The sequence below is a fragment of the Haliotis rubra genome, unplaced genomic scaffold (genome assembly GCF_003918875.1).
Source record: "Haliotis rubra isolate DU_JTF1 unplaced genomic scaffold, ASM391887v1 Scf174, whole genome shotgun sequence".
Lineage (NCBI taxonomy): Eukaryota > Metazoa > Mollusca > Gastropoda > Lepetellida > Haliotidae > Haliotis > Haliotis rubra.
In genome coordinates this window covers 1,565,709-1,590,699 of record NW_025765714.1, presented here as the reverse complement: position 1 = coordinate 1,590,699, position 24,991 = coordinate 1,565,709, and the positions used below count along the sequence as shown (strand labels likewise).

Genomic DNA, 24,991 nt, shown 5'->3' with positions numbered 1-24,991 from the left:
TTAGGGCTGCAGATACTTGTACAGCAAGGAAGCCTTGTTACAAGGTAAACAGTAAATAGCCAACACAAATTTAAAGTTCCAGCAGCACTATTATAAAACAGCATATAAAAAACAACTGTTTAGAACACAGCTCAACATCAAATATATTTCTAATCCAGATACATTTGTCATGATTCATGTCCTTACAGCACATTTGCTAGGGTTCACAGTCCTTACAGAGAATTATGCAGGGCTTGAATACATAGAATGACATTACAGATGATTCAGGTGTTAAGCTCTTTGCACGAAGCTGACCACAAGACAACCTCAGTCACTGGAAGACATAAGTAGTCATTACTAGTAGATTATAAGAAGACTGTTAAACAGCATGATAGTTGAGAGGCATTGTAATGTACAAAACAAAACGCTAAAATGATTAAACAAATCATGTTGTTTTCAACTTATCAAAGGAATTTCACACTTAGCATGACTGGTAATTGTGTTCTACAATATAGACTGTGGAAAAAAAACAATAAATGATGTTGTAGTTATCAAATACTTGATAAAAATGTCCATACAATTAAATGAGTCAGATTACATGGAGTGATTAGGAAACTGAAGCCACATATATTTTCATGGCTCAATCAAAACTGTTTCCTTACAGTAAACACATTTAGTTTGGTAACTGTCCTGTCACCACTGGACAGCACATGTCCACACACCATATAGGTCACCTAAGTGGTGGCTTCCCTCTATGTTGCCCAGTAGTCATAGTCTTCATCATAGATGTCATCATCATCCAGGTCTATCATATCATCTTCATCCCACACATATGAATGATTGGAGTAGTCATAGGAGTAATTGTCGATAGAGTATTCATCATCATCATCATCAGGATTGTCGGAATAGGCTATGTCATATGTTGCCTGACTGCGGCGAGTCACATACTGACAATGAGGACACTGGATGTGGCAGCGGACATGATCACGGGGCATCTTGCCCACACACACAGCACTCCCCATCAGGGCCTCGGGCATGTCCTCCACCTTGATCCACTGTTTCTTCTCAAGGTTGTACTTGAACACTGATTTCAACGGTTCCTTTGTCTCAAGGCTCTTTCCCCCAAACACATAAAACTCATCCTTACAACATGTGTACGAGAAATCCACACGATCTCCATTTTCGGGAGGAAGGGGAATTCCAAAGTCTTTCTTCGGCTTCCACTTTCTGTCCTGGAATGAGAACACACGGGTAGACATCTTCCCCGGGTTTACCAACCATAATTCCATCTGAATATGGAAACATGTAGTTCTCGAATATGCAGCCTCGTGATGCATCATACCTGCGATCAGATTTTGTATCGAAGTAGACAAACTTAGCACTGTGTCTGCTCTTCTTCCCACCTTTATCGCCACACTTCCATCCAGCAACACACACATAGGTGTTGTTCACTGCACAGACATTGATCTCAGTGTTCGGATTTCTAGGGAACAGTTTACACTTGATGGTACTTTCCTCTGCATTTTGGTTGACCTCCATCAGGAAACATGTCCATGCGGTGTTCTGGCTAGCATGAGCTGCTGCTGCTGCTGCTCCTCCATTGGAAGCCTGGTTCTTCTTCAAGATGCCAGAAGCTATGAAGAAAATCCTGTTGGCACAACAAACCATGTTCTGGATGGTTACATTCTCACAGTTGGAAGGGAACACTACTTTAATGCTCGTCCACGTCTTGTCAGAGACTCTGTACTGAAACAGGTAGAATTCCTCTAGTCCGTTAGAATTGTCATACACATACAAGTTCCCACTTTCATCACAGACAAGCATAGGTCGCCGCATGGCATATGGTAAAGGTGCTAACTCCGTCCACCGTTTCTCATCTATGACGTAAGCAAACATGTTGTTGACCGACATGAAGTCGGAGTACGGCAGCATAAAGTGGCCTATGTACACACCTGGACCACTGCCACCACAGATAAGGATCACATTCTTCTGCTCTATGCTGTGAGTAAGCATTCCAAACATTTGTTTCACCTTAACATTCAACAAATGTACTTTACACTTTTCAAACTTCACAACCAGGGGGCAATGTTCCACTGTGTCTTCCAGGAATGACTTGCTCATTTTAGTAAGGTCCAAACACGCAAACAGTTCTGGAAAGCTGTCTTCTCGTTCATCTAACTCATGGACTGTCCATCTAAAAATGAAATCAAAGAACTCCTCTTGGGATACATAGGAGAGTGTCTCATCTGTCAATAAGAACACAATGGATTCCTTGGTTAGAACCAAGATGTCATCTTTGCCCATAACTTCAGGCAGGTGCCCTCTGAGAAACTGGAATGCTCTGTTGTATAGCTCAAGGTCATACAAGCTAGCCATCAGTGACAGGTTGACACAGTTGTCAACGTTGATGTCAATGAGGAAGAGGTAGTCGCTGCAGCACTTCTTCATTTCTCCTATCTGGAGATACTCTGCAGCTTCTAGCAGCTCCTTCACAGCATCCATATTGACCTCCACTGTGCCAACATAAAGGAACTTCACTGCCTCCTTCATAGCCCAGGCGCGCTTCCAAATGTTAGGTGTACCTCACCTGCAACACACAGAATGCATTCAACTAGTCAAAAAGTGGAGTTAGAAGTGCAAAGATACAGAAGGGTCCGTATACGACACAAAACTCAATGCTATGAGTGAATATGATTTCCACCCGATGCAATACTTATATTTCATAAGTTTATATTCATTCTTTCTGCGGGTAAATCAGTGATCACAGACAGGACATTGTAGGGAAAAACACTGTGCTTATCACAGAAGTCATTCTGGGCTTCACATCACAATCTACAGTATCTGGAGTACTTGGATAGCCATGTTGTTAAATAAACATGGTGCCAAAGGGAGTCTGTATACATGTTTTGTGAAAGAATCAATGCTGCTTTAGTGCTTTACAAAGTTGAGTTTATGTACATGTAATGCCTACATTTGACTAGTAAATGAAGGTCTGTCAAGAAATACAGGAACACAATCACAAAAGAATACATTAGGTAACAAAATGTAATATACTACAGGTCTTTGTAATGTAAATTTGTACGCAATGCATATTTGTACTGATCACCTTAAAATGAATAGGATTGTGATGATTTAGTTTGTGTACATCAAGCATATATGCAGCTTATGCGGAGATGTGACATGCTTACTTGCTGTTTTCTCCCTCATGCCACTGTCGTAAAGAGACTGGAAGAACGGGCAGGACACCAGAATACACCAATGAGCCTTGATCTCCTGAAGATAGAGACAAGTACAGATTGACATTAACTTAGGTTTTGTTTCACGTCATACTTTGTTGTCAACATGACAAGCTGACATTCACAACTGGGGTCAATATCTGTCCTGTCGGTGATTACTAACATACTTTTGTAGGAAGTAAAATAAAGCTTTCTTGTGTAACAAAGAAGATCAAAAGATTTGGTTTGAAACTGTTTTTATCCAAATGTTTCACTTCACATAAATCTACTGCTAGGGCAACTGTCCACATCGCAACTACCTAATCCACGATAATCCAATATAACATATCTCTGTTCTGTTATGAAAGTAACATGATCTCATTCATGACCACACCTTTGTTTTGAACCTGGATTACTAACAACACATGGAATATATTGTCCAGTCTGTACAGCCCCAATCTCATATTTACATATGTAGTCAGACCTCGTTTATCCGAACACTTTGTTTTTTTATTGAATTGTTCGGACAAACAAATCATTCGGATATCTGAATCAGGACCTAGGTGGTCGGCTACACGTGAAAACCAAACAACTAAAAATAACACTGAAACATAACTACATCTTTATTTAAAATAACATAACATAACATAACATAACATAAATTACATCAGCTTGAAAAAGTCTTTGATTGATGATTGATGATTGTTGACGGACAGAGTTGTTATTCGCTGCTTGGATTTTTAACAACAGCTCCAGGTTTGTGAGGTCGCCGAAATTTTCAAATCCATTGCATCCATTGGCTGAATGTGTGCGGTTGTGTTGAGTCGCAGGAAATGGACAGTCACGCTGGTCAGTTTCAGATTTTTACAGTTGTGACTAGCCGCATTGTCAACAAGCAAAATGACCTGCCTTCCACGTGACCTCATCTGTCGATCAAAAGGCAGCAGCCAATCAGGAACCAGGTCTGCTGTCATCCACACCTTTGTGTTGTTTCTATATCTAGCATACACCTCCGTCTTTACTTATGCTCCTCAATCAACTATTTGAATCAGTGTCAACTCAATGTCAAACTTTAATTGTTTCTTCTCTAATTAACCTACACGCCCTGTGATAAATATTCAATAAACAATGAATTAACAAGCAGCCAGCACAATGTTTTAACAAGCGGTAGACATGATACATTTTAGCACTGTTAAGGAGCGGTAAACATCAGACATCTTGCCGACGACAGCCTTGGAGTTGGATATACGAGGCAAATTTGTACATATTTTGCTGTTTCGTTACCAAAATTGACCGTTCGGATACGGAAACCAAACATTCGGATATATGAGGTAAATTGTAACTAGAAAATTTCGTTTTTTGTGAAGAATGTTCGGAAACCAAGGTATTCGGATATCTGAAGTTTGGATATATGAGGTCTGACTGTACTTTGGAGAGCATTCCATCTTTGCTTTCAAGAACTAACAAGCAAACATACATGAAACTCCTTTTTACTTGCTTTATGTGAAGGTAACAAAGATTTACCACTTCTCCAATGACGAGGGTAACATCACAGAATGTGGAATGTTCCAGCATTTGTTGATATAGCAGATCCTGCACCCGGGAGGCATGTCGGTCCTTGGACCCCATGGTCCTCGTCAGTCCATCCATTTCGGACAACAGCTTGGCCATCACAACCGGGTTCATCACCTAGACTGAACACAACAATGACATCAGAATGTGGCTGTACACCAAACTTTATACTTTACAAAGTTCAGAAAATTTTACTATATTTCTCTGCACACATCATGTATTGTAAGAGCATTAAATTGATGTGTGTTTAGAAGTGGCTTAAGTCACAGACCACTAATGAAACAGTCCAAACAGTGTAAGCAAAATGTTATGTTATATGTAACTAATGAGTCCTTTACATACACTGTGACCCTCAGGCAGCCATCAACAACTGCCACACCTACAGGTCAATTTGAAATGTCAGGTTAAAGCTAAACTGATGATAAAGTACCAATACATTTTAAACACTGACACGTGATATTTCCCCCTAAAACCATCTTTTTCAAGTCAAATGGGCAAATTCCCAAGCTTGACTCACAATGTAAGCATGGTAAGGGAGATAACTCCATTCCGTGGACCATAACCTGAGGACCATGTTCTCCACAGCTGGAAGTGTTCACATGACCACAAACTAGCATTTCTTCTTCATTTTGTGGGTTCAGTGACAGTACAAAAGTAGTATACATATACACCTCTTCAACTCTCACTCTGAAGTTGAATATAATTCAAATACACCTCGTACACAAATGCACTTCACAGTTTTGAATTCTGTTCGAAATTCCCTGTTCAGTAATATCATCCACTGTCATTTTAGGCAAAGTCAAACTTATGAAAATAGCGTCTGCAACTTGGGCACATGTTAATTTTTGTTATTTCTGGGATATACTCAAAGCCCTTAAAAACACAACTACTATTTTATGTAGTTTCTGACAAAGAGTTACTTGGGGTATTTGTCCTGAAATCACAGATATGCTGTGTGCACTGGGTCCTCTCCTGTGGAATCCCGGGTTTGGAGCTCAGATCATTTCACAGTAATGACCTTTATTGTTGAAAATGCAAGATTTTTGTGTGATCACGACTCAGCTGTCCCATGTCACACGTGCACATGCATTCCCTGCACTTGCCCTTCAACTTCATCTGCCAATTCAAATATTCATCACTTCCGAAAAATGCCCGTCTCACACAAGACAACAGAAACCACGCAATTGGAATGCTGAACCAAGGGGCTGCACAGGTGGAGGTCGCCCTACATTTTCACGTCCACCTAGCCACTATTGCTCGCCTCATACATTGTTTCAACACCACAGGGACAGTTGCCAAACAGTGATGGGCAGCTAATGGGGGAAATCTGCAGAACACACCATAGCATATCGTCATTTTCTCCAATGAATCCCGATTCAATGTCAGTCTTTCTGATGGACGACATCGCATTTGCTGACATCGACATGAACACTTTGCTCGTAACTGTGTTCTGGAAAGAGATTGTTTCGGAGGTGTTGCATCATGCTATGGGGGTATCAACGTTAACTTCCGGTCCCAGTAGTGGTTTCAAGTAACCCCAACGCTCATTGGTATGTGGACAACATCCTCCATACAGTGCTACTCCCGTTGCTGGCTCAACATGGTGTCTGTGTACAGCTTATTTTCCAACATGACAATGCCCATCCCCACACTGCAAGGTGAACGAGAGACTTCATGCATAATCAGAATGTCAGTGTAATGGATTGGCCAGCATTGTCTTTGGACATGAACCCAATCGATCACCTGTAGGATGAACAGGGAAGACAGGTTCGAACTCAACTCGTATTGCTACAAACTGTTGCAGAGTTGACACAAAGGCTTCAACATTATTGGCAAGAGATTCCACAGCATATTTTGAAACAGTTGTGTCAGTCCCTGGCTACAAGCATGTGGCGGGGCACAGGGTGGACATACCCCTTATTGAATCCTGCTGACCCCTTGCTTTGTTCTGTGATTCTCTGGCGTTACTGATTTGTGATTGACTTCTCCATTAAATTATCCAGAAATGTTTGCCGAATCGATTTTGTCATGTTATATATATATCCTTCTTATAATCTGTGAGAGTATCAACATGATAATAATGAATGTTTTGAGAGTGCATCACCACTTGCACTTCCTCATGACCATAGGATAACTGTTGCTTGTACAGTAAAAGATATTGAAAGATGATTGATGTATGACATGAAATTTGCATGTGTGCAATTTTCATTTTTGAACCTGATGCCACATGCAGCAGTAACATATAATATTGGTAAGAAATATGCACAAACCCCTTGTTATAGTTCCGAGTTGTTTTGCTACCATTCTTAGCCATCTCACTAAAATAACAGGGTTTTGGGTAAGACTTCCGCTCGTATCCCCCCTAAATTATAACGATGAGGAAATATTTCTTTGAGTGGCATTTTAAGAAGTCGGACATGTCTTTCAGTATGTTCAGATTCAATTAAAGAAATATGTTAAAATACATCCTTATCAGCTGAGAAATATACATTCAGGTGATATGGTTTGACTCGAATGAAATTAAGGGGGGATACGCGCGGAAGTCTTTCCCCAATGTGCCGTGATCAAGGTATTCCGAATTAAAAATAAGATATTTATGGCTGACACTCATAGAAATGTCTGCTGTCTAATAGCCTAATAAAATTAACTGTATCACACGTTGATAGAGGCAGTTATTGTCCCGGTATGGGGGCCCCGGTATGTACTGCATACACGAACAGTTGTTCACCAGACGTGAGGTTCAAACGTTCTACAAAGATGCCCACACGTTTAATATGGAAATTCTGGACAGGTCCCATTACTAACACGGAAATCGCTGTGAGTCAGCATGGCATGCATACTGAGTCTAAAAGAAGCATAACAGCTGGAAGATTTCAAATTATTCAAAATCAAACAAAACAAATTACCGGTGACACGATGCCAGTAAGATGTTTTGTCCATGTTCGACTGAATGTGGCAGACGATGCTACTTTCTTAATGGTCAACAAACAGGAAGTTGGCGCGAATCATATGAATGGTGTGTTCGTGCGGGGCGTTCGTTGCACTTCTGTGAACACAACATTCACGAACTCGTATCGAGCGGTAGATTATCCACCCTATTGGGAAAAATGAAAACAGAACGAATATGTAATGAGACAATCGCTTTGTTACATGGGGAATGTAGTAAACTCAAGAAAGCTACGATAAGTGCTGAAAGAATTATCAACGTACAAATTTGCAACATACACATATCTAATCGTGTCGACATCAGGAGAGGGGCAGGTTTTATTTTCTTTTGTAATTCAGTTATCATGCTGAAAATATGTCACATACTCATAGTTTTGTTAAAACACACTTTAGTATATATAATTCAGAATGATTTAAATTTAGTACCTCATTTTCATCTATATGTGGCAGTAATTACATTGCGATTTTTACTCATCCACTCATTCAGAATGCACATTAATTAATGTTTACAGTAGTATGTGTACAGTACACAACCCTGTGCACTTAAAAGAACCCACGAATCCGTTGGTATATGACCAGATGGTGGCCACATGAATACGTGCAAACACCTAGTTGCGGGTATAGCAACGTGCAGTAATCTTGGACAAAATACTGTGATTATGTGTCCCAGTACCCAGCTGTGAATGTGTACCTCGTACGGATGGGAAAGCCGCAATAACTCGGTGCGCCTAGTGGCTGCAAGAGTTGTATGATCCCCAGGGAGTTGAGATTGATAATAAGATCCAATGGTCGAGGGAAAAACTACCAACGCCTTGAGCATGCACTAGTGCGTGGATATGTTCCCTATATAAATATCCAATAATAATAATAATAATGTTTCCCTAGCAACTTTAAATGAAGGAAGGTAACATGAATAATGAAACGTTTCAAATAATTCTGTGTTTAATTAAACATTTGAAAATTCATGTCAGTTTGAATGTACGAAATACAGCTGTAGAAAGGACTCTGTCCACGTTTGTAAATTAGTATCCTCCGATACCATTGCTGTCCCTGTCAAGACCTGAGGATCGACAAACAGTGTCAAGACTTCTAGCTTCTCGGTAGAGAGAAACATGTGTGGTTTGTGTATCTCGAAACAATTATGATGCGGGACTTTCAAATGCTATTAAGATGTAATATCTTGACAACGACATTAGAATCTATGTCGAAACGTCGCCTTTCACAACAAAAGAAGTTGTATAAAACTTGTCATCATTCTTCATCAACTCAAGTTCTAAAATCAAAGAAATGTAATATCTTGTTGATGTTGTTTCTGAGCGCCATGGGACCTACATCCTAAAGGGTGTACTATCGAAGGTAAACTTATGTGTCGTTTTAATCTTGCAAGATAGAAATGTGTGAATCCAGGTGGTACGAAACGAGACTGAGGCGTTTCAGAAAGAAGACATTTGATCGTTTTGAGAATCAACGCATCCTTTGCGTCGAATTGGCGGCCACACCGTGATCCGAGTTCACCTTGCACAACCTTCTACGGGGGAAAGGTTCAATCTTGACCTGGAACGTTATCATTCCTTGTATCAGTTTACTGAGATTGGTTGAAAGTATGACATTATTTTTCTCTTAGTGTATAATAAAAGAAAATCGAAAACAGTGGATATGATGGAAAATGAAGATTGCCTATTTTATCACGTCATTTTATATCTCAAGTAGATGATTTTGATTGATCATTTACCCCCGTCCTCCTTCCCATACTTTTTAAAGCATAAATTTTAAATATAGTCATGTATAGAGTTGTTGACACCCCTAGTACCTGTGTACAAAATTGATGACCCCAAGCTCCTCAGAACGAAATGGGTGGAATTGATGGAGAATATAGCCAAATTGTTTAAGCCTTTGATAATTTTCCTATGTTTGCTCAACCAACAATTCGGTTAGTAAATGCACGGTGTGACAAAGGAGCTATGAATCTTACTATAAACAGCTTTGAAAGCGGTTAAAATGACTGCTGAACCAAACGGGTTCGTAATTCGATAACGAAAACGTATCTGAATTCGCGACCGATAGATCTGACCGCCCGATCAGTCCGATAGACAGATATCACACACAATAGGATAGATCTGACAGCCCGATCAGTCCGATAGACAGATACCACACACAATAGGATAGATCTGACCGCCCGATCAGTCCGATAGACAGATACCACACACAATAGGATAGATCTGACCGCCCGATCAGTCCGATAGACAGATACCACACACAATAGGATAGATCTGACAGCCCGATCAGTCCGATAGACAGATACCACACACAATAGGGTAGATCTGACCGCCCGATCAGTCCGATAGACAGATACCACACACAATAGGATAGATCTGACAGCCCGATCAGTCCGATAGACAGATACCACACACAATAGGGTAGATCTGACCGCCCGATCAGTCCGATAGACAGATACCACACACAATAGGATAGATCTGACCGCCCGATCAGTCCGATAGACAGATACCACACACAATAGGATAGATCTGACCGCCCGATCAGTCCGATAGACAGATACCACACACAATCGGAAAGATCTGACCGCCCGATCAGTCCGATAGACAGATACCACACACAATCGGATAGATCTGACAGCCCGATCAGTCCGATAGACAGATACCACACACAATAGGATAGATCTGACCGCCCGATCAGTCCGATAGACAGATACCACACACAATAGGATAGATCTGACCGCCCGATCAGTCCGATAGACAGATACCACACACAATAGGATAGATCTGACCGCCCGATCAGTCCGATAGACAGATACCACACACAATAGGATAGAAACTGAAGATTGTTTCTTTAACAACGTCACTCTACATTTAAAACTTGATAAACTATCACATGTCATTTGATCACTAAACAAATCGTCAAACATTTAAGAAAAGTCATTTAAACTATATCAGCTTTCTTAAAATATACAGTTATACACATTTATGCATTACTTATTATATACACAAAGAACTTAGTTACGCACCCCCTGACATATCTCACGATTGAATGAGCCCCGACCATAACCCTTTGGAGCATATCTGGGACATGACTGGTCGTCGTGTACAACAAAGGAGATCCTCCTGTACAGCACCCGGCCCAATTGGAAGCTGCTTCACACGAGGAATTGCGTAGACTGTCCTTTCAGAGGATAAGGATGCTTGCAGAGGGTATGAGGAGGAGAGTGCTGGCTGTCATACAGTTACATGGAGGTTACACTCGTTATTGACCTTGAATCGTGCAAGACACGCAAAGTGACAATTTGAATGTTCCCATTCAACAATAAATTCAACAGTAAATATTCCAGGGCCATACTCGTACAAACATAGTTTTGTATGAAAATCAGGTGTTGTTTTTAATGAGCAATTGCCATCATAAAATCAACAAGGATTCCAATCATTTAGACGTGGGTTTTTAGTCAAAGGATAATACGGGTCAGAAAAACTCATGTTTTCAATCGTGGTCACCACGAGAAGTTGTAAGTACGCGTAGAAAACATATATCATTGCAAAAATACAGGGGTGCGTAATTAAGTTCTTTGTACGTGTATATACTTATATCAAATTATACATTACATGTACTTGTATTGCTGAACACATTGTTCAGAAGACAGAATATGCGATATATGACGTTCAGTTTCGTTGAAACTCAGATATTGATAGTTGTAGCGAGAAGTAGCAGTGTCATGTTGAAAATACAAATGTGTACCACATGTTATTATTTATTAAAAATATCTCATAGGCTACATCTGTACTGTACGTAATGTTGTATTATGTGAATAGTTAAATGCCAATTTATAATTGTTTCGCTGGTTTGCGAAAAAATATAAATTGGTATTTATTTGTGGTTTCTGTTCAAACGAAGACAAATCATCATTTATTTGCAAGCTCCTTCCCAGTGCGTGACACCGGTATCGCCACACTACAGGATAAAATATACATACGTGAACGGGCTATCGATGTGAGGAGATTGCGTATCGAAACAACTAGGGGGAGGTCACTCTCATTATGTTATTGTCGAAGGCACGAAAAGAATCGGTTTGAATCAATGACTGTTTTAATGCGTTGACTTGTACGAGGGGGGACGAGTTAGAACATGGAGACAGACACCAAGAGAACAAAAACTGGTATGTGTTCATTTTAAAACCAAGGTGCAGTGCAACGTTGATATATTGGCATTGTGATTGCCATTTTTGCAGATGCGACTTATACGGTATAGGAGTTCCTCCCGTTCCCCCATCCCAAATAATATGTATAAATATTCTAGAATTATAAACAAAACTTAACACAACAATTACTAGTGAACTCACAAAATGATTAAAAGTCCAAAATTTAAGTTAGGGCTAGGTTTAGAGTGTAATACGTTGTATACGTATGACAAGTGTCGGTTGGTTACTGAAGTAAAATGCTTTGCGTTGTGTTTGATAATTTGGTCTCTTTACGTGGTCAGTACATCTTGTCTGCAAGTTCTGTGGGAATGGTTCCTGGCGGGGTTCTCCCAATTCAACTCAATTAAAGTCAGAACAAACAAATATTTAGGTTTCCATTCTTGTTTATTGTGAAAAAAAAACGTATTAATCTAAACAAGCCTACATATATCTACCTACCTAAATCCTACTTAAATACAGTTTAACTTTGGTTTATGTCCACCCCCTAATACCTACTCCGAAAACAACAGAACCAAACCTACTCATTCCTATACTATTTCTCCCCTTCCCAAACTAACACTAAATCAACATACGACATCCCTAAAACAACAAACAATATGTGGAAACTTAAACTTGGTCTTGATCCAAGACTCGAGAGTCGCTAGAAACTTACCCGATGCGGGGTAACGGACGACTGACGATTCCCTACCTAGGGTGAGTTTGGTTTAGAGTTGGGGAACGGAAGGTACTCTTTCAAAGGAGAATAATTAGGAGATAAACCTACTGTGTGGGAAAATCAGAGGTATATAACGAAATTAAAATAGCTCTAAATTTCATTTAAAACCGAACGCGTAGCTTGAGGTTTTAAATGAACAATTTAGAGCTATTATAATTTCGTTATATACCTCTGATTGTCCAACACAGTAGGTTTATCTCCATTCTACCATGACAATTTTATAAACTATTTCAGGTGGAGCTCTTTCTTTGGTTACGAGTCAATACGTGAAGCGGCCTCGCATTCCAATCTCAAGTGGCATCGCCCGAAACGGGGTGATTGGTGGCAAACCGTCAATGACTAACAAACTCCAGATTCAGTAATAACAAATCACGTTTTGTTTTTTCAATGCATCAATCACCAATGATTAACTGATAAATTGGAAAACATATATCAAATAAGTTTAAAAAGCTTGGTTCACATTTGAAAATTCCACCGTAGACCCTTTCCCCACCAGAATAATGGCAGCAACCTCATGGCCGTGACCTTTTCTCTGAAGTCATTGTTTACATTTACGTGCAAATTTGGAAAGATGCGACAGGAGAGCCTCTGACAGTTTGCGCAAGGTTAACCTGATTGTATGACTGAGAAAGTCTTTGATATCTAACTACTGGTACTGGTACAAAATTTAAGAGTAGAGGCGCTTTTGCTGTAACGAGAAGTCCGTGTTGTACCGAATTTAGATACTGTTGAATTTTGCGCCCTGTCAACTTGATGATTTCACGCACCTAGAGATCTACGTCTGTGTGCGACAGCTGTGGTGACTCTTACAAACTCATGTGTGCACTTTGTGCTCAAATTCGATTCTAAGGATATTATTTTCTACATTTTGGAAAGTGTTTTGTGACCTAGTGGCTTCAAAGCGTAGTGAATTCAAATTGAATCGGATTCGCTGGCATGTTCGCGAGTCTGTTGACAAAGAGCCAGATTTGTGGTGATATTTCCGAAAGAATGGATCAGGACATGAGGGTGTACCTCTGGCATAAACACAGTAAGGTAATTAATTATACTTTAATAGACTACTTTAGATCAAGCAGTGTAATGGATAAGAGGGATCATGACTAAGCTAAATAACTTTTTCAACGATATTATACTTTTAGAAAATAAATATGTTGGGCTAAAAAGAACGGTTTGCAGATTCTGTAATTGTGTTTAAGTACCGGTAAATTTGAAACAGTACAAATTTCAAAATATCATTTTGTTTGAATTGATAACCCAACTGTTTATTTATGTGGACGGAAGGCATTAAAATTTCTTCGGCGTTCTATGTTAATGCATCCTCCGTTACGGGATCAAGATCAGTGGCGATATCATTGACGAAAGCTGATAATAAATTTAACATTGAAATTATGTAGCAGTCTATTGCTGGATCTATTCTGACATAACATAGAATCAATGTAAACATATTTGTTTTTGCTGAATTTTTATTCGGAAAGCAGACGATGTTTTGATCTTGTTCAACTGAATATTTGTTTCCATGCTTTCGAAGTAATTTTGTATGTATAAACCCCTATTGCTGTGATTTACGCAAGTAGTGAGTCGAGCCCGTCATCGCTAAATCCATCTTTAAAGACATATGTGTAATTTCCGACAGCAAAACTGCCGTAATTTATCGATGCATCGGTAGGTTGTTTGGTGTCCGCCATGTTGGTGGGCAGACAAAAATAGTGCATTACCGTAACCATGTATGATTGCGCACGGAAAATCAGAGACCTGTATAACGTGATTATATACCTCTGAATGACTTTAATTAACCAATCACAATCCAATGTTTACTGAAGTCATGGTAGAATGATTTATGTAATATTGACGAATATGCTTTATTCACTAGTTACATCATTTGATTCTACTTTTGCTTTGGACACACTTGTAGATATTTTCTAATGACTCAGTCAGCTGGTGCTGCAATTATAACATGATACAACATTTGGATTTTTCTAGGGCCTGATTCAGATTTAATGGGGCAACCAGAAGCTGTCTTGGAGGATAGGTATACAGACCCCATAAGTCTAGGTGAGTCTCCTAACCAACTCCCCACTCAGTAAGACCATTCTCTGCTGTGTACACACACCCAACTGCCTAGGTGAGTCTCCTAAACAGCACCCTAATCAGTAGTTCATGTAAATAAACTCGTATTCCAGCCAAGGCCTACACCTTGGTATAGTGCAAAGTCGTCTAATTACATGCTGGACCACCTAATCAGTTACATCAACCCTATTAAGTTGTACACCCGATGGTCTTCAATGTTTATTGAATGTTATATCTAGATTATGCAAAAACATGGCACAATGTGTATGGTGGGTGTATTGTGTGGTGGATTTGTGTGTCGTGGATGATAGTGTATTGTGTAGTGGGTGTGTTGTGTTGTGGATGTGTGTGTCGTGTGTGGTCGATGTGGGTGTATTGTGTAGTGGGTGTAGCTGTGTGTGGGTAGACTATGGTGGTCTTGCCCAGGAATCCAAAGATTGATGTGTTGACACCTCTTCCTGTCTTTGTTCGATACTTTGGAGGCAAGAAGCACTTATTCTGCCAGACTGTCCCAACCATAGTCAATACATTTGACAACAGTTCTAGTCCTCTGAGAGGGTAGCTGTTGTCAGAATCTACAATCCAGAAAATCCTAAAGCTGAATACTTGTCTGGTTTTGCTGGCATGTACTGGATGAACGAACTCCGACCACAGTATGGTACAAGCTGCTCGTCTACAGTAAGGTATAATGTTTTCTCAGAGCATTTTCAAACTCATCCAAGATATCTCTGATTGGTGCCAATTTGTCTTGCGCGTCTGAAACTTCTTGTTTCCTTGTGACCAACCCTCAATTTACTCATCAGAGACTTGAATGTGTTTTGAGACAAGGCACCTCTCACAATAGGAACTCCGTACTTTTTATCCCATAAAACATTAGTGTAACCATGTTTTGTCCACATGTCAGTAGAATTCCTATGAATGTCAAAATTACTGTCTTGTCTGTATCTTTCCTCGTTCTGTATCGACTGTCCCCTTATCTCCTATTACTTTCTTTCCTTGAATGTCAGTAAGTTTCACAATGGTGTCCACCATGTTTCCTGTAATATACTTTGTAAACATGTCTTCTTCATGGACAACGTTGTCAGCATTGATTACTCTTTGGATTTGACCATGGATGATATTTCGTTGAGGAGTACGACTAGATCCAGGAGGAGTTTTCCTCTGTCTTTTCCAAGATAACATTCTTGGTCTTCTGAATGAGACGAATGCATTGAATCGTCACCAGATGTTTCTGTAGATTCACAATCTGACGACTATTCATCGGAAAAGTCCAAAGGAACAAAATCACATTCGGAAGAACTGTCGTCAGAAAGTCAAATATAACTTTCCTCAACGTCACTTTTACCTGATCTTCCCCTTTTGCACATTGTGAAGTGTTGCTGACGCAATTTACGTCATCTGACACATGGACCCTTTTGACAGATCGTAGTTAGAAAAGAGCCATTTACCTGGGCCTCCCAAGCCCAAGGTATACCTCAGTGTTATAAAAAAATCTTCTGTTAAATAATTTTAAAACTTTTTACATCAACTGCCAATAGTTTTGAAGAATTAAAGATTTTGACCTTTTGGGGGAATTCATGAAGCGAAATTAACGTGCTTATAATAAATCTACCCTTAGTTGTACTGTTTTAATATGTGAAAAGCTTAGAAAGCTAGTCAATGTTAACCACAGTCATGGATTGTATTTTGGTGGTCTTCACTCTATGCATGCTGTATGCATATGGGAACGTATTGTACTACCATGTGGTCTATTTGCCTGTAATATGTGGAATAAATTATCAACTAAAGAATACGATATGCTTGAATGTGTGCAGAAATACTTCTGTAAAAAAGTACAAGGGTTCTCTAAACACACGTGCTCGGTCATTGCCAGAGACTGTCTTGGGCTTGTATCACTCCGTGCGTATATTGATCAGAGAGCATTATTGTTCCTGGGAAGACTAAAAATCAATGGTCAAATCTTGTAAGAGATAAAGTCTCAAAATTTGAAGCAAATGTTGTTATCTCTGCACTTAACTACAGAGTCAATCTCCACAGATACGCTCTCCTACACAATCCAGCTGCTGGTAACAAACTTTGGTTAATAGCTCTTAATGATTCAAATTATTTCTATGACATATCCTACCTTATCCATGTCAGCACTTTCGCTTTAGAATCTAAAGAATGCTTATGTGGCACAGATGCTTATGACATTGTAAAACATGTATTTCTCTTTTGTCCACAAACGGAATGTAACAGAGAGTGAATATTTGGCTCCCTCATTGATCTATTGGATGTTACAACCATTGTAAGTGTTTGGAATGATGATGATGATGCACTGATTAGTTTTCTACTTGGAGGAGTGCCAAATGATAACATTAGAGATCTTGATACTGATCTGTGGATCAATGTATGAAAATCACAAGTAAAGCTGTTCATGAATGGAAACGGTTTTTCATCACATGTTACTAGATTTACATCCCCCCATATATACATATCTTTAAATGTTTTTGTATTGTATAACTTCCATACATTTGTACTTTGTAAAATGTAGTATCTGCTAAATCATGCATATGTATCTTCAATTGTGGAGGAAATAAAGACGATCTATCTATCTATCTATCTATCTATCTATCTATCTATCTATCTATCTATCTATCTATCTATCTATCTATCTATCTATCTATCTATCTATCTATCTATCTATCTATCTATCTATCTATCTAGTTACAAGCTGTACCACCTAATCAGTTACATCATTCTCTGCTGTGTACACACACACAACAGTCTAGGTGAGTCTCCCAACCGACACCCTACTCACTGACACCATTCTCTGCTGTGTATACTGACCCCCACTCTGTATATACTGACCCCCACTCTGTATATACTGACCCCCATTCTTTGAACTTGTATCCAATTTAGACAACAAATTTGTATATGTGTTGAGATTACTTTCAAAAGGCTAACAAGATTCTGACATGTTTTCTTAATTCAGTGTTAAGCATTTTTCTATCAGAGATAGATTGTTAGAGACATTGAGGAGTTGGTTTTGTTTATTGATCCTTGTTAGCAGCAGCACAGAGAACTGGCAACATTCTAGTGCACTGGCTCTGTTTCAGTTGATGCTTATGCCTGTATCATTCAAGAGAAGAAACAGACAGCCAAAATTGTAAAGTATGCTGTTGCAAGTTTTCATGTCATTTTTAGATGATGTAGATGCTGGTTTAGAAATGGTATACTTCATACATCCTTATCATAGCTGTCAACACATTGACAGAGGAATTAGCGCTTTGGTGAAACAAGGACAACATCAACCTCACTTTTCTGTAATGTGTAATACACATGATTAAACTTGAAGAGACAATGAATCTTGACTTGGAAAGCACTCGGTCATGACTGGGAAAGCAATGAGTAGAATTTCCAGCTCAAACTTAAATGATGTGAGTGAAGATGCAGCTCAATGTCAGAGTGTTTCCTACAAAACACCCTGCTCAAGGTCGTCCGTACACAAGCAGTGGGAAAACCAGACTGACTACCGATGTAAATGTAAACTTATATATAGAAATGGACATCAATGGACAGATGAAGAGACAAAGACATGCACTGGAAATTGGCATACTTTGGATAAAGGTTCTATATGACAGAATATCAATAACAGCAATAAATGACAGTGACAGAGAGGCAAGTCAATATACAATGCAGTTGTGATCAGGATTAAGAATGCAGAAAAGCATCACATAAAGAACTGCAATTTAGTTGCCTGGGTTACATTGTATTAACTTTTGGCATTGAATGTATATTCTTGCTGTCCTGAACCAATCACAATGACCAGCATCACCTCATCCACAAAACCTTTATTTTTTTTTAATGATCCTTTTAGTGGACAATGCTGACATGATAATACAGGGATGTAATCACACTTCTGATTGTCAGGGAACTGACCTGTGATCTACCCTTGACGGATCTGTTGCATCTCAAGAGAGTCCGCAATCACAAGACAAAAGATAGTAAGTTGGACAGGTTGCAAAGAAAGGTTAAAACTTTTCATACAGATTACATGACAATGAGCATGTAACCTGTGAAGATCCGGGACAGAATTGGTCTTCAACAACCCATGCTTGTCGTAAGAGGCGACTAACGTGATCAGGTGGTCAGACTCACTGACTTGGTTGACACATGTCATCGTATCACAATTGAGTAGATCAATGCTCTTGATATCTGTCTCTGGATTTTCTGGTCCAGACTTGATTATTTACAGATCACAGTTATATAGCTGGAATACTGCTGAGGGCGGCATTAAACAATAACCGACCAAACAAACATTGAACATGTATTTCTTTCTTAACATGCTTCATAATGTATTAACAAAGTGTAAATTACACTCAAGAATAAACTCAAGCAAATATCCTGGACATATATACCAGTGAGAACATAAAGTGTTCCAACTCGCATAAGGACTACTATAGTCAACAAAACAAAATAGCTTAAAATATACCTTTCACTGTTTTAGATTATGTTTTTAACTTTTAGATTATGTTTTGAACTGTAATGATAAGTTTCATGCTTTTACTTGTGTTACAGTTCCATACATAGATATAATACATCTTTGGCTTGTATTCATTCTGCGCCTCCAAACATTTGAATACACTTGGCCACTGTGTAGCATAGTAGTGACTTGCTTGCTTACATCTCTATACAACAAAACCTCTGCTTTATTTGATAGTTGAAATTAACAGCTGCCATCCATATTCATGGTGATGCAGCAACATGATGTATACAAGACCATGAAGTGTTAATAATGACATAAGTTGTTTTTCTGTAATACTGTACAGTGAGAATTTTTCCCACCTTTTCTTGGTTACTACCATTCCTGAAAGTTCAATGTATGTTGACGTATGTTAATAACTCGCACAGATGCCGACCAGCTGCAGGTGATAGTCTGTCCCAAGTCTGCCACTGACTCCAAATCTGATGTGGACATCCTGGACTCCATTGCCTCGAGGTTCCCAGCTCTGGGCAAGCCAGTCCTTGTGAAGGTGCCACAGAACCCACCACTGACCCGAACTCAGTACCAAGATGCCATCAAATACTGGCCCGTCTCTTTCCATGAAAATAAGAGGTAAGGAGGAATATCACTTTTGGGTCAGACCAGCCCCGTCTGTAGTGTCAGTTAACACATGGAACAGGCTCACTGTTCTAAATTGGTGAACCAAATCATAACTGACAAGTATGCATTACAGTGATTTCAATAGGTCAGTACATTTAAAATTAATTCCCTCTTTGAAGAATTGAGAAGCTATATTCATCTGTTGCCAAATGTTCCAAACACCAACATGTTGTTTGTGTGTCCCAGGGTGATGTCACTGCTGTCAGGCCATTTCTTCTCCAGCAGTGAAGTGAGGACCATCCACGCTCACATGAACACAGTCCTGCATCAGGCTAAGGTGGCCGGGGACAAGGGCCAGGTAGGGCCAGGTGAGGCCAGGGAGGGATGGGGAGAGGGAGAGGTAATCCTGAATGAAGGGAGAGGGAGAAGGGCCAGGTAGGCTTGTAGGGAGGGATGGGGAGAAGGGAGAGGTAATCCTGAAGGGGAGAAGGAGAAGGGACAAGGGGCCAGGTAGGCTTGTAGGGAGGGATGGGGGAAGAAGGAGAGGTAATCCTGAATGAAGGGGAGAGGGAGAAGGGCCAGGTAGGCTTGTAGGTAAGGGATGGGGAGAAGGGAGAGGTAATCCTGAATGAAGGGGAGAGGGACAAGGGCCAGGTAGGCTTGTAGGGAGGGGATGGGGAGAAGGGAGAGGTAATCCTGAATGAAGGGGAGAGGGAGAAGGGCCAAGGTAGGCCTGTAGGGAGGGATGGGGGAGAAGGGAGAGGTAATCCTGAATGAAGGGGAGAGGGGAGAAGGGCCAGGTAGGCCTGTAGGGAGGGATGGGGAGAAGGGAGAGGTAATCCTGAATGAAGGGAGAGGGAGAAGGGCCAGGTAGGCTTGTAGGGAGGGATGGGGAGGGAGGGGAGAAGGGAGAGGTAATCCCTGAATGGGAAGGGGAGAGGGAGAAGGCCAGGTGAAGGGCCTGTAGGGAGGGATGTAGGAGGAGAAGGGAGGAGAGGTAATCCTGAATGAAGGGGAGAGGGAGAAGGGCCAGGTAGGCTTGTAGGGAGGGGATGGGGAGAAGGGAGAGGTAATCCTGAATGAAGGGGAGAGGGAGAAGGGCCAGGTAGGCTTGTAGGAGGGGATGGGGAGAAGGGAGAGGTAATCCTGAATGAAGGGGAGAGGGAGAAGGGCCAGGTAGGCTTGTAGGGAGGGGAGGGAGAAGGAGAGGTAATCCTGAAATGAAGGGAGGAGAAGGCCAGGTAGGCTTAAGGGGATGGGGGTGGGAGAGTGAAGGAGAGGTAATCCTGAATGAAGGGGAGAGGAGAAGGGCCAGGAGGGCCTGAAGGAGGGATGGGAGAAGGGGGAGAGGAGAAGGAGTAGGGTGGGGATGGGGAGAAGGGAAGGAGGTAAGGAGGAATGAAGGAGAGAGGAGAAGGCAGGTAGGCAGGGGATGGGGGAGGGGAGGTAATCCTGAATGAAGGGAGGAGGGACAAGAGGCCAGGTAGGCTGCCTTTAGGGGGAGGGATGGGGAGAAGGGAGGTAATCCTGAATGAAGGGGGGAGAGGGAGAGGGCCAGGTAGGGAGGGATGGGGAGAAGGGAGAGGTAATCCCTGAATGAAGGAGAGGGAGAAGGGCCAGGTAGGCTGTGGGAGGGGATGGGGGAATGAGAGGTAATCCTGAATGAAGGGAGAGGGAGAGGGCCAGGTAGGCTTGTAGGGGAGGGATGGGGAGAAGGGAGAGGTAATCCTGGAATGAAGGGAGAGGGAGAAGGGCCAGGTAGGCTTGTAGGTAGGGGATGGGGGAGAAGGGAGGTAATCCTGAATGAAGGAGAGAGGGACAAGGGCCAGGTAGGCTTGTAGGGGAGGGATGGGGAGAAGGGAGAGGTAATCCTGAATGAATGAGAGAGGGACAAGGGCCAGGTAGGCTTGTAGGGGAGGGATGGGGAGAAGGAGAGGTAATCCCTGAATGAAGGGGGAGAAGGAGAAGGGCCAGGTAGGCTTGTAGGGAGGGGATGGGGAGAAGGGAGAGGTAATCCTGAATGAAGGAGAGAGGGACAAGGGCCAGGTAGGCTTGTAGGGAGGGGATGGGGAGAAGGGAGAGGTAATCCTGAATGAAGGGGAGAGTGGAGAAGGGCCAGGTAGGCCTGTAGGGAGGGGATGGGGAGAAGGGAGAGGTAATCCTGAATGGAGGGGAGAAGGGCCAGGTAGATGTAATTTTTTAAGTAAAATTGATATTTTATACTTATCCTTACTCATGATCTTTTGCTTAATTCCCTTTCCTCTTCGAATGGTAGTGGAACACTTGAATCCCTTGAAGTTCCCGAAGCGGACGTATAAATACACTCACCCACAAGTTACCTCCCTTTGCCCTTTCCCTGCGCAAACCAGTCAGGTGACCTTCCTTACTTGTCACTCTCTCCTGATTTTCTGCCCATGCACTTGGATCTGCTGTGAAATCTCAAGTGTCTTCAACGGGGAGGTTGGGAGGGCTTCTCGTCATGAGTCATGATAAGTATAAAATATCAAATTTTCCCTTATCCTGACTCATGCTTATTTGCTTGTCTCCTTCCTCTTGCGAACGTTAGTGGAACACTTGTATCTCCTATTGAAGCTCCCTTCAATAAAAAACAGACGTAAAGTCACCACTCACCAAGAGTTATCTGTCTGGCCGTTTTGGCGGGAAAGCGGCGCCACCATGCTTCCATGCTTCACTCTCTCCTTCTTCGCCCTAGTGGACGGTTGGGGGAGCACCTGTGTCTCCAATACGGCACTATATCCTTTGATTATTTAGTTATTACCCTATAAATTACCTTTATAGGGGTTTTGGGAGTATCCTTCAACAATATGGGTTGAAATTTATTCGTATTTTCATTGTTTATTCACGTTTTTTTGTACGTGATTGTTCAGTTGTTTACATTTCATGAAAACCTGTTTTCGTTGTAGGTTTAGGTTCGCTGCTGCAAGCCCCATTGACTGTGCCCCTAGCTGCACAACAACATGTATTGCTTATCGATATAATTTTTATCAGCATTTAACAGAAATTAATTTAATAAATAATTTTTTTTCTCTGTACTTAGGCGAAGCCATCCTCAAGTCACGTCCCCAGAATGAAGCCTCACGTGGGACCGCCTAAGAGGCATCGGACAACCTAGCAGCTCTCGCAGCTCGGGGACTTCTGCGCGAGACTACAGGGACCTTCGGCAGACATCGCCCGATGGAAGTGAGATGACTTCATGATGAGCGCTGCTGATCATCCCAGAGATACAACCACGCAGTCGAGGGTGGCAGATGAAGCGATCCCTGGACCATATCGCTATCAACACAGAGAGGGCAGCTCTACAATCATCGCGAGACGCGAAAAAAAAGCCATCCTCTACCCAGAGAAGGCTGCACACCCCTAAGGCGGCGACCAACTCTACGGGGGGCGTCTGCGCAGACTACAAGGACTTTCGGCGAGATTATCCCGATGGACGGAAGAGGACTCTATGATGAGCCGCCATCATCCATCCCGATACATCACCAGTAGAAGCGGGCCTCAGCAACGGTAGCGTCCACGCAGCAACAATGCTTCGGAGAGCCCTCCAAGCAGCGTGGCGACCGGGAACAGATCTACGCTTCAGGACGTCAACCAGCCTGCGCGAAGGACGACACGGCTATCCCCAGATGCCGAATTAGATGATCAGCACTCGCGAATGCACTCGTGAAGGGCTTCAAACACAGCCTCAAAGACATCTTCAACATCGCATAGATCGTCAAGGGATTCACCGAATCCCTTGTGGAGGCGTGGGAGGCGTTGTCTGACGTGGACCAATCAGCTTCAAGCATGACGTCACCAGTGTTGTAGCAAGTTGGCCTCCATGAAACCTGATGCAATGTAGTTGGTTGAGTAAAAGCACGCGTAATTCTACGGCGCTCATATAAACCTCTTGACTAAGGGTTGCTCCAAGTGTAAATTCTTGTTGAATCTAGTTGAAAGGATATAATTCCTAATCCCCACGCTGAGTGACGAGTGTTAATATGATCATCTGTACGTCCGTTCAAGGATACTTGAAGGCGTTGTTGACCTTAAGCCATTTACAAAGGTCGTCTTGAGGTTCTCCAGTACTTGAGATATCGGCTTCATAGGTGATATCATATTGGAGTCAAAGTCATCAGCGTATATGCAGTACGTCTCTGTTGGGTTGGAGTGAGTGAGTGAGTGAACGACAAAATCCACAGGCCATCTGCTACCTGGTATAAGACCTCAGCATCCGTATAGATGAAGTGATTCCTATCATCAAGTAGGTTGTCGTCCGAAACTGAACTTATACAGGTATAAGGTTTGTGCAGGTTGTAGAGTTGTGCAGGCTGTAACTGTAGAGATCGCACATGTAGATCTTTTGTTGAGTTTTAAACTCTGACAAAACTATCCGTTTCCATCATTGCTTCGTTTTATTCAGCCGTATGGTAATAGAGTCAACGTCAACATCCTGCCTGTTGATGTAAGAGTTCTCGAACCTTGTAGATGTCTGTAGCTTTCTCAAAGCTGTGCGTAGGTTAGAAGGTACCTTGGATATAGGTTCAATCGGAGGGATTGTGACGGAGTCGAAGTTATCGTTACGCATCATATAAGTGTAGACTTCATCTTTATCCTTAGAAGGAGACTCCAAGTTCAACCCATTAGCAATCCATGCTGTAACTTCAGAGTCTGGGAAGACGAAGTCCGTTTGCAAGTCCGAAGTCTCCTGATTATTAGAGCTAGGTCTCAACAATTCATCCATCTGCGAACCTGTTTCCCTTCTCGAACCTTCATCCTTTTCGCGAACCTCTATCTGAAGATTCCTCCCTATGCGAACGTCTATCTTGAGAGTGTTCTCTCCGCGAACCTCTATCTATGGATACATCTCTTCGCGAACCTCTGTGAGGTGAGCTATCTCTTCGCAAACGTCTATTGTAGGGCGAACTCCTGTGATGTGAGTCTTCTCTTCGCGAACCTCTGGCTTGAGGTGAGTAACTTCGTGAACGTCTGAGCGAGATATAAGATCTCGACCTAGAGCGGCTAGGTGTAGGAGCTGGATCCTTCGATGTTCTCGAACATTGAGGGTTCGCAGAAGTAGATTTGAGAGTAGGTAAGTCATCTCTTCTATCCTCCAAGCCTTGAGGTGTAGTTCCAAGAGGAGTAGATTCGCGCAGGCCCGTGGGTTCGCACAGGTCCGTAGGTTTGCGCACGGTGTCGGTAGATGAGAG

General features: G+C 41.7%; 2 protein-coding genes across 4 annotated transcripts in view; one reads left to right on the top strand and one right to left on the bottom strand.

Annotated features, from left to right (window-relative positions):
* Nucleotides 1-118: 118 nt before the first annotated feature.
* On the bottom strand, nucleotides 119-7,794 carry LOC124272919. The gene is given in 5 exon segments (XM_046708165.1): nucleotides 119-1,126; nucleotides 1,128-2,561; nucleotides 3,168-3,252; nucleotides 4,719-4,888; nucleotides 7,673-7,794. Coding segments are annotated over 4 exon segments (2,061 nt in total). The 5' UTR covers nucleotides 4,866-4,888; nucleotides 7,673-7,794; the 3' UTR covers nucleotides 119-731.
* Nucleotides 7,795-11,753: 3,959 nt separating this feature from the next.
* Nucleotides 11,754-24,991, top strand: part of LOC124272918 (probable inactive tRNA-specific adenosine deaminase-like protein 3) — a 33,918-nt gene continuing 20,680 nt past the window's right edge. For all 3 annotated transcript variants that reach the window (XR_006897493.1, XM_046708163.1, XM_046708164.1), the window contains exons 1-6: nucleotides 11,754-11,874; nucleotides 14,612-14,683; nucleotides 17,797-17,851; nucleotides 18,611-18,684; nucleotides 19,592-19,796; nucleotides 20,031-20,142. Coding sequence is in view for 2 of the 3 variants with exons in the window: in XM_046708163.1 (XP_046564119.1) it covers nucleotides 11,844-11,874; nucleotides 14,612-14,683; nucleotides 17,797-17,851; nucleotides 18,611-18,684; nucleotides 19,592-19,796; nucleotides 20,031-20,142 (549 nt within the window). In the remaining variant the exon portion in view is untranslated. The remainder of the gene's footprint in view (nucleotides 11,875-14,611; nucleotides 14,684-17,796; nucleotides 17,852-18,610; nucleotides 18,685-19,591; nucleotides 19,797-20,030; nucleotides 20,143-24,991) is intronic.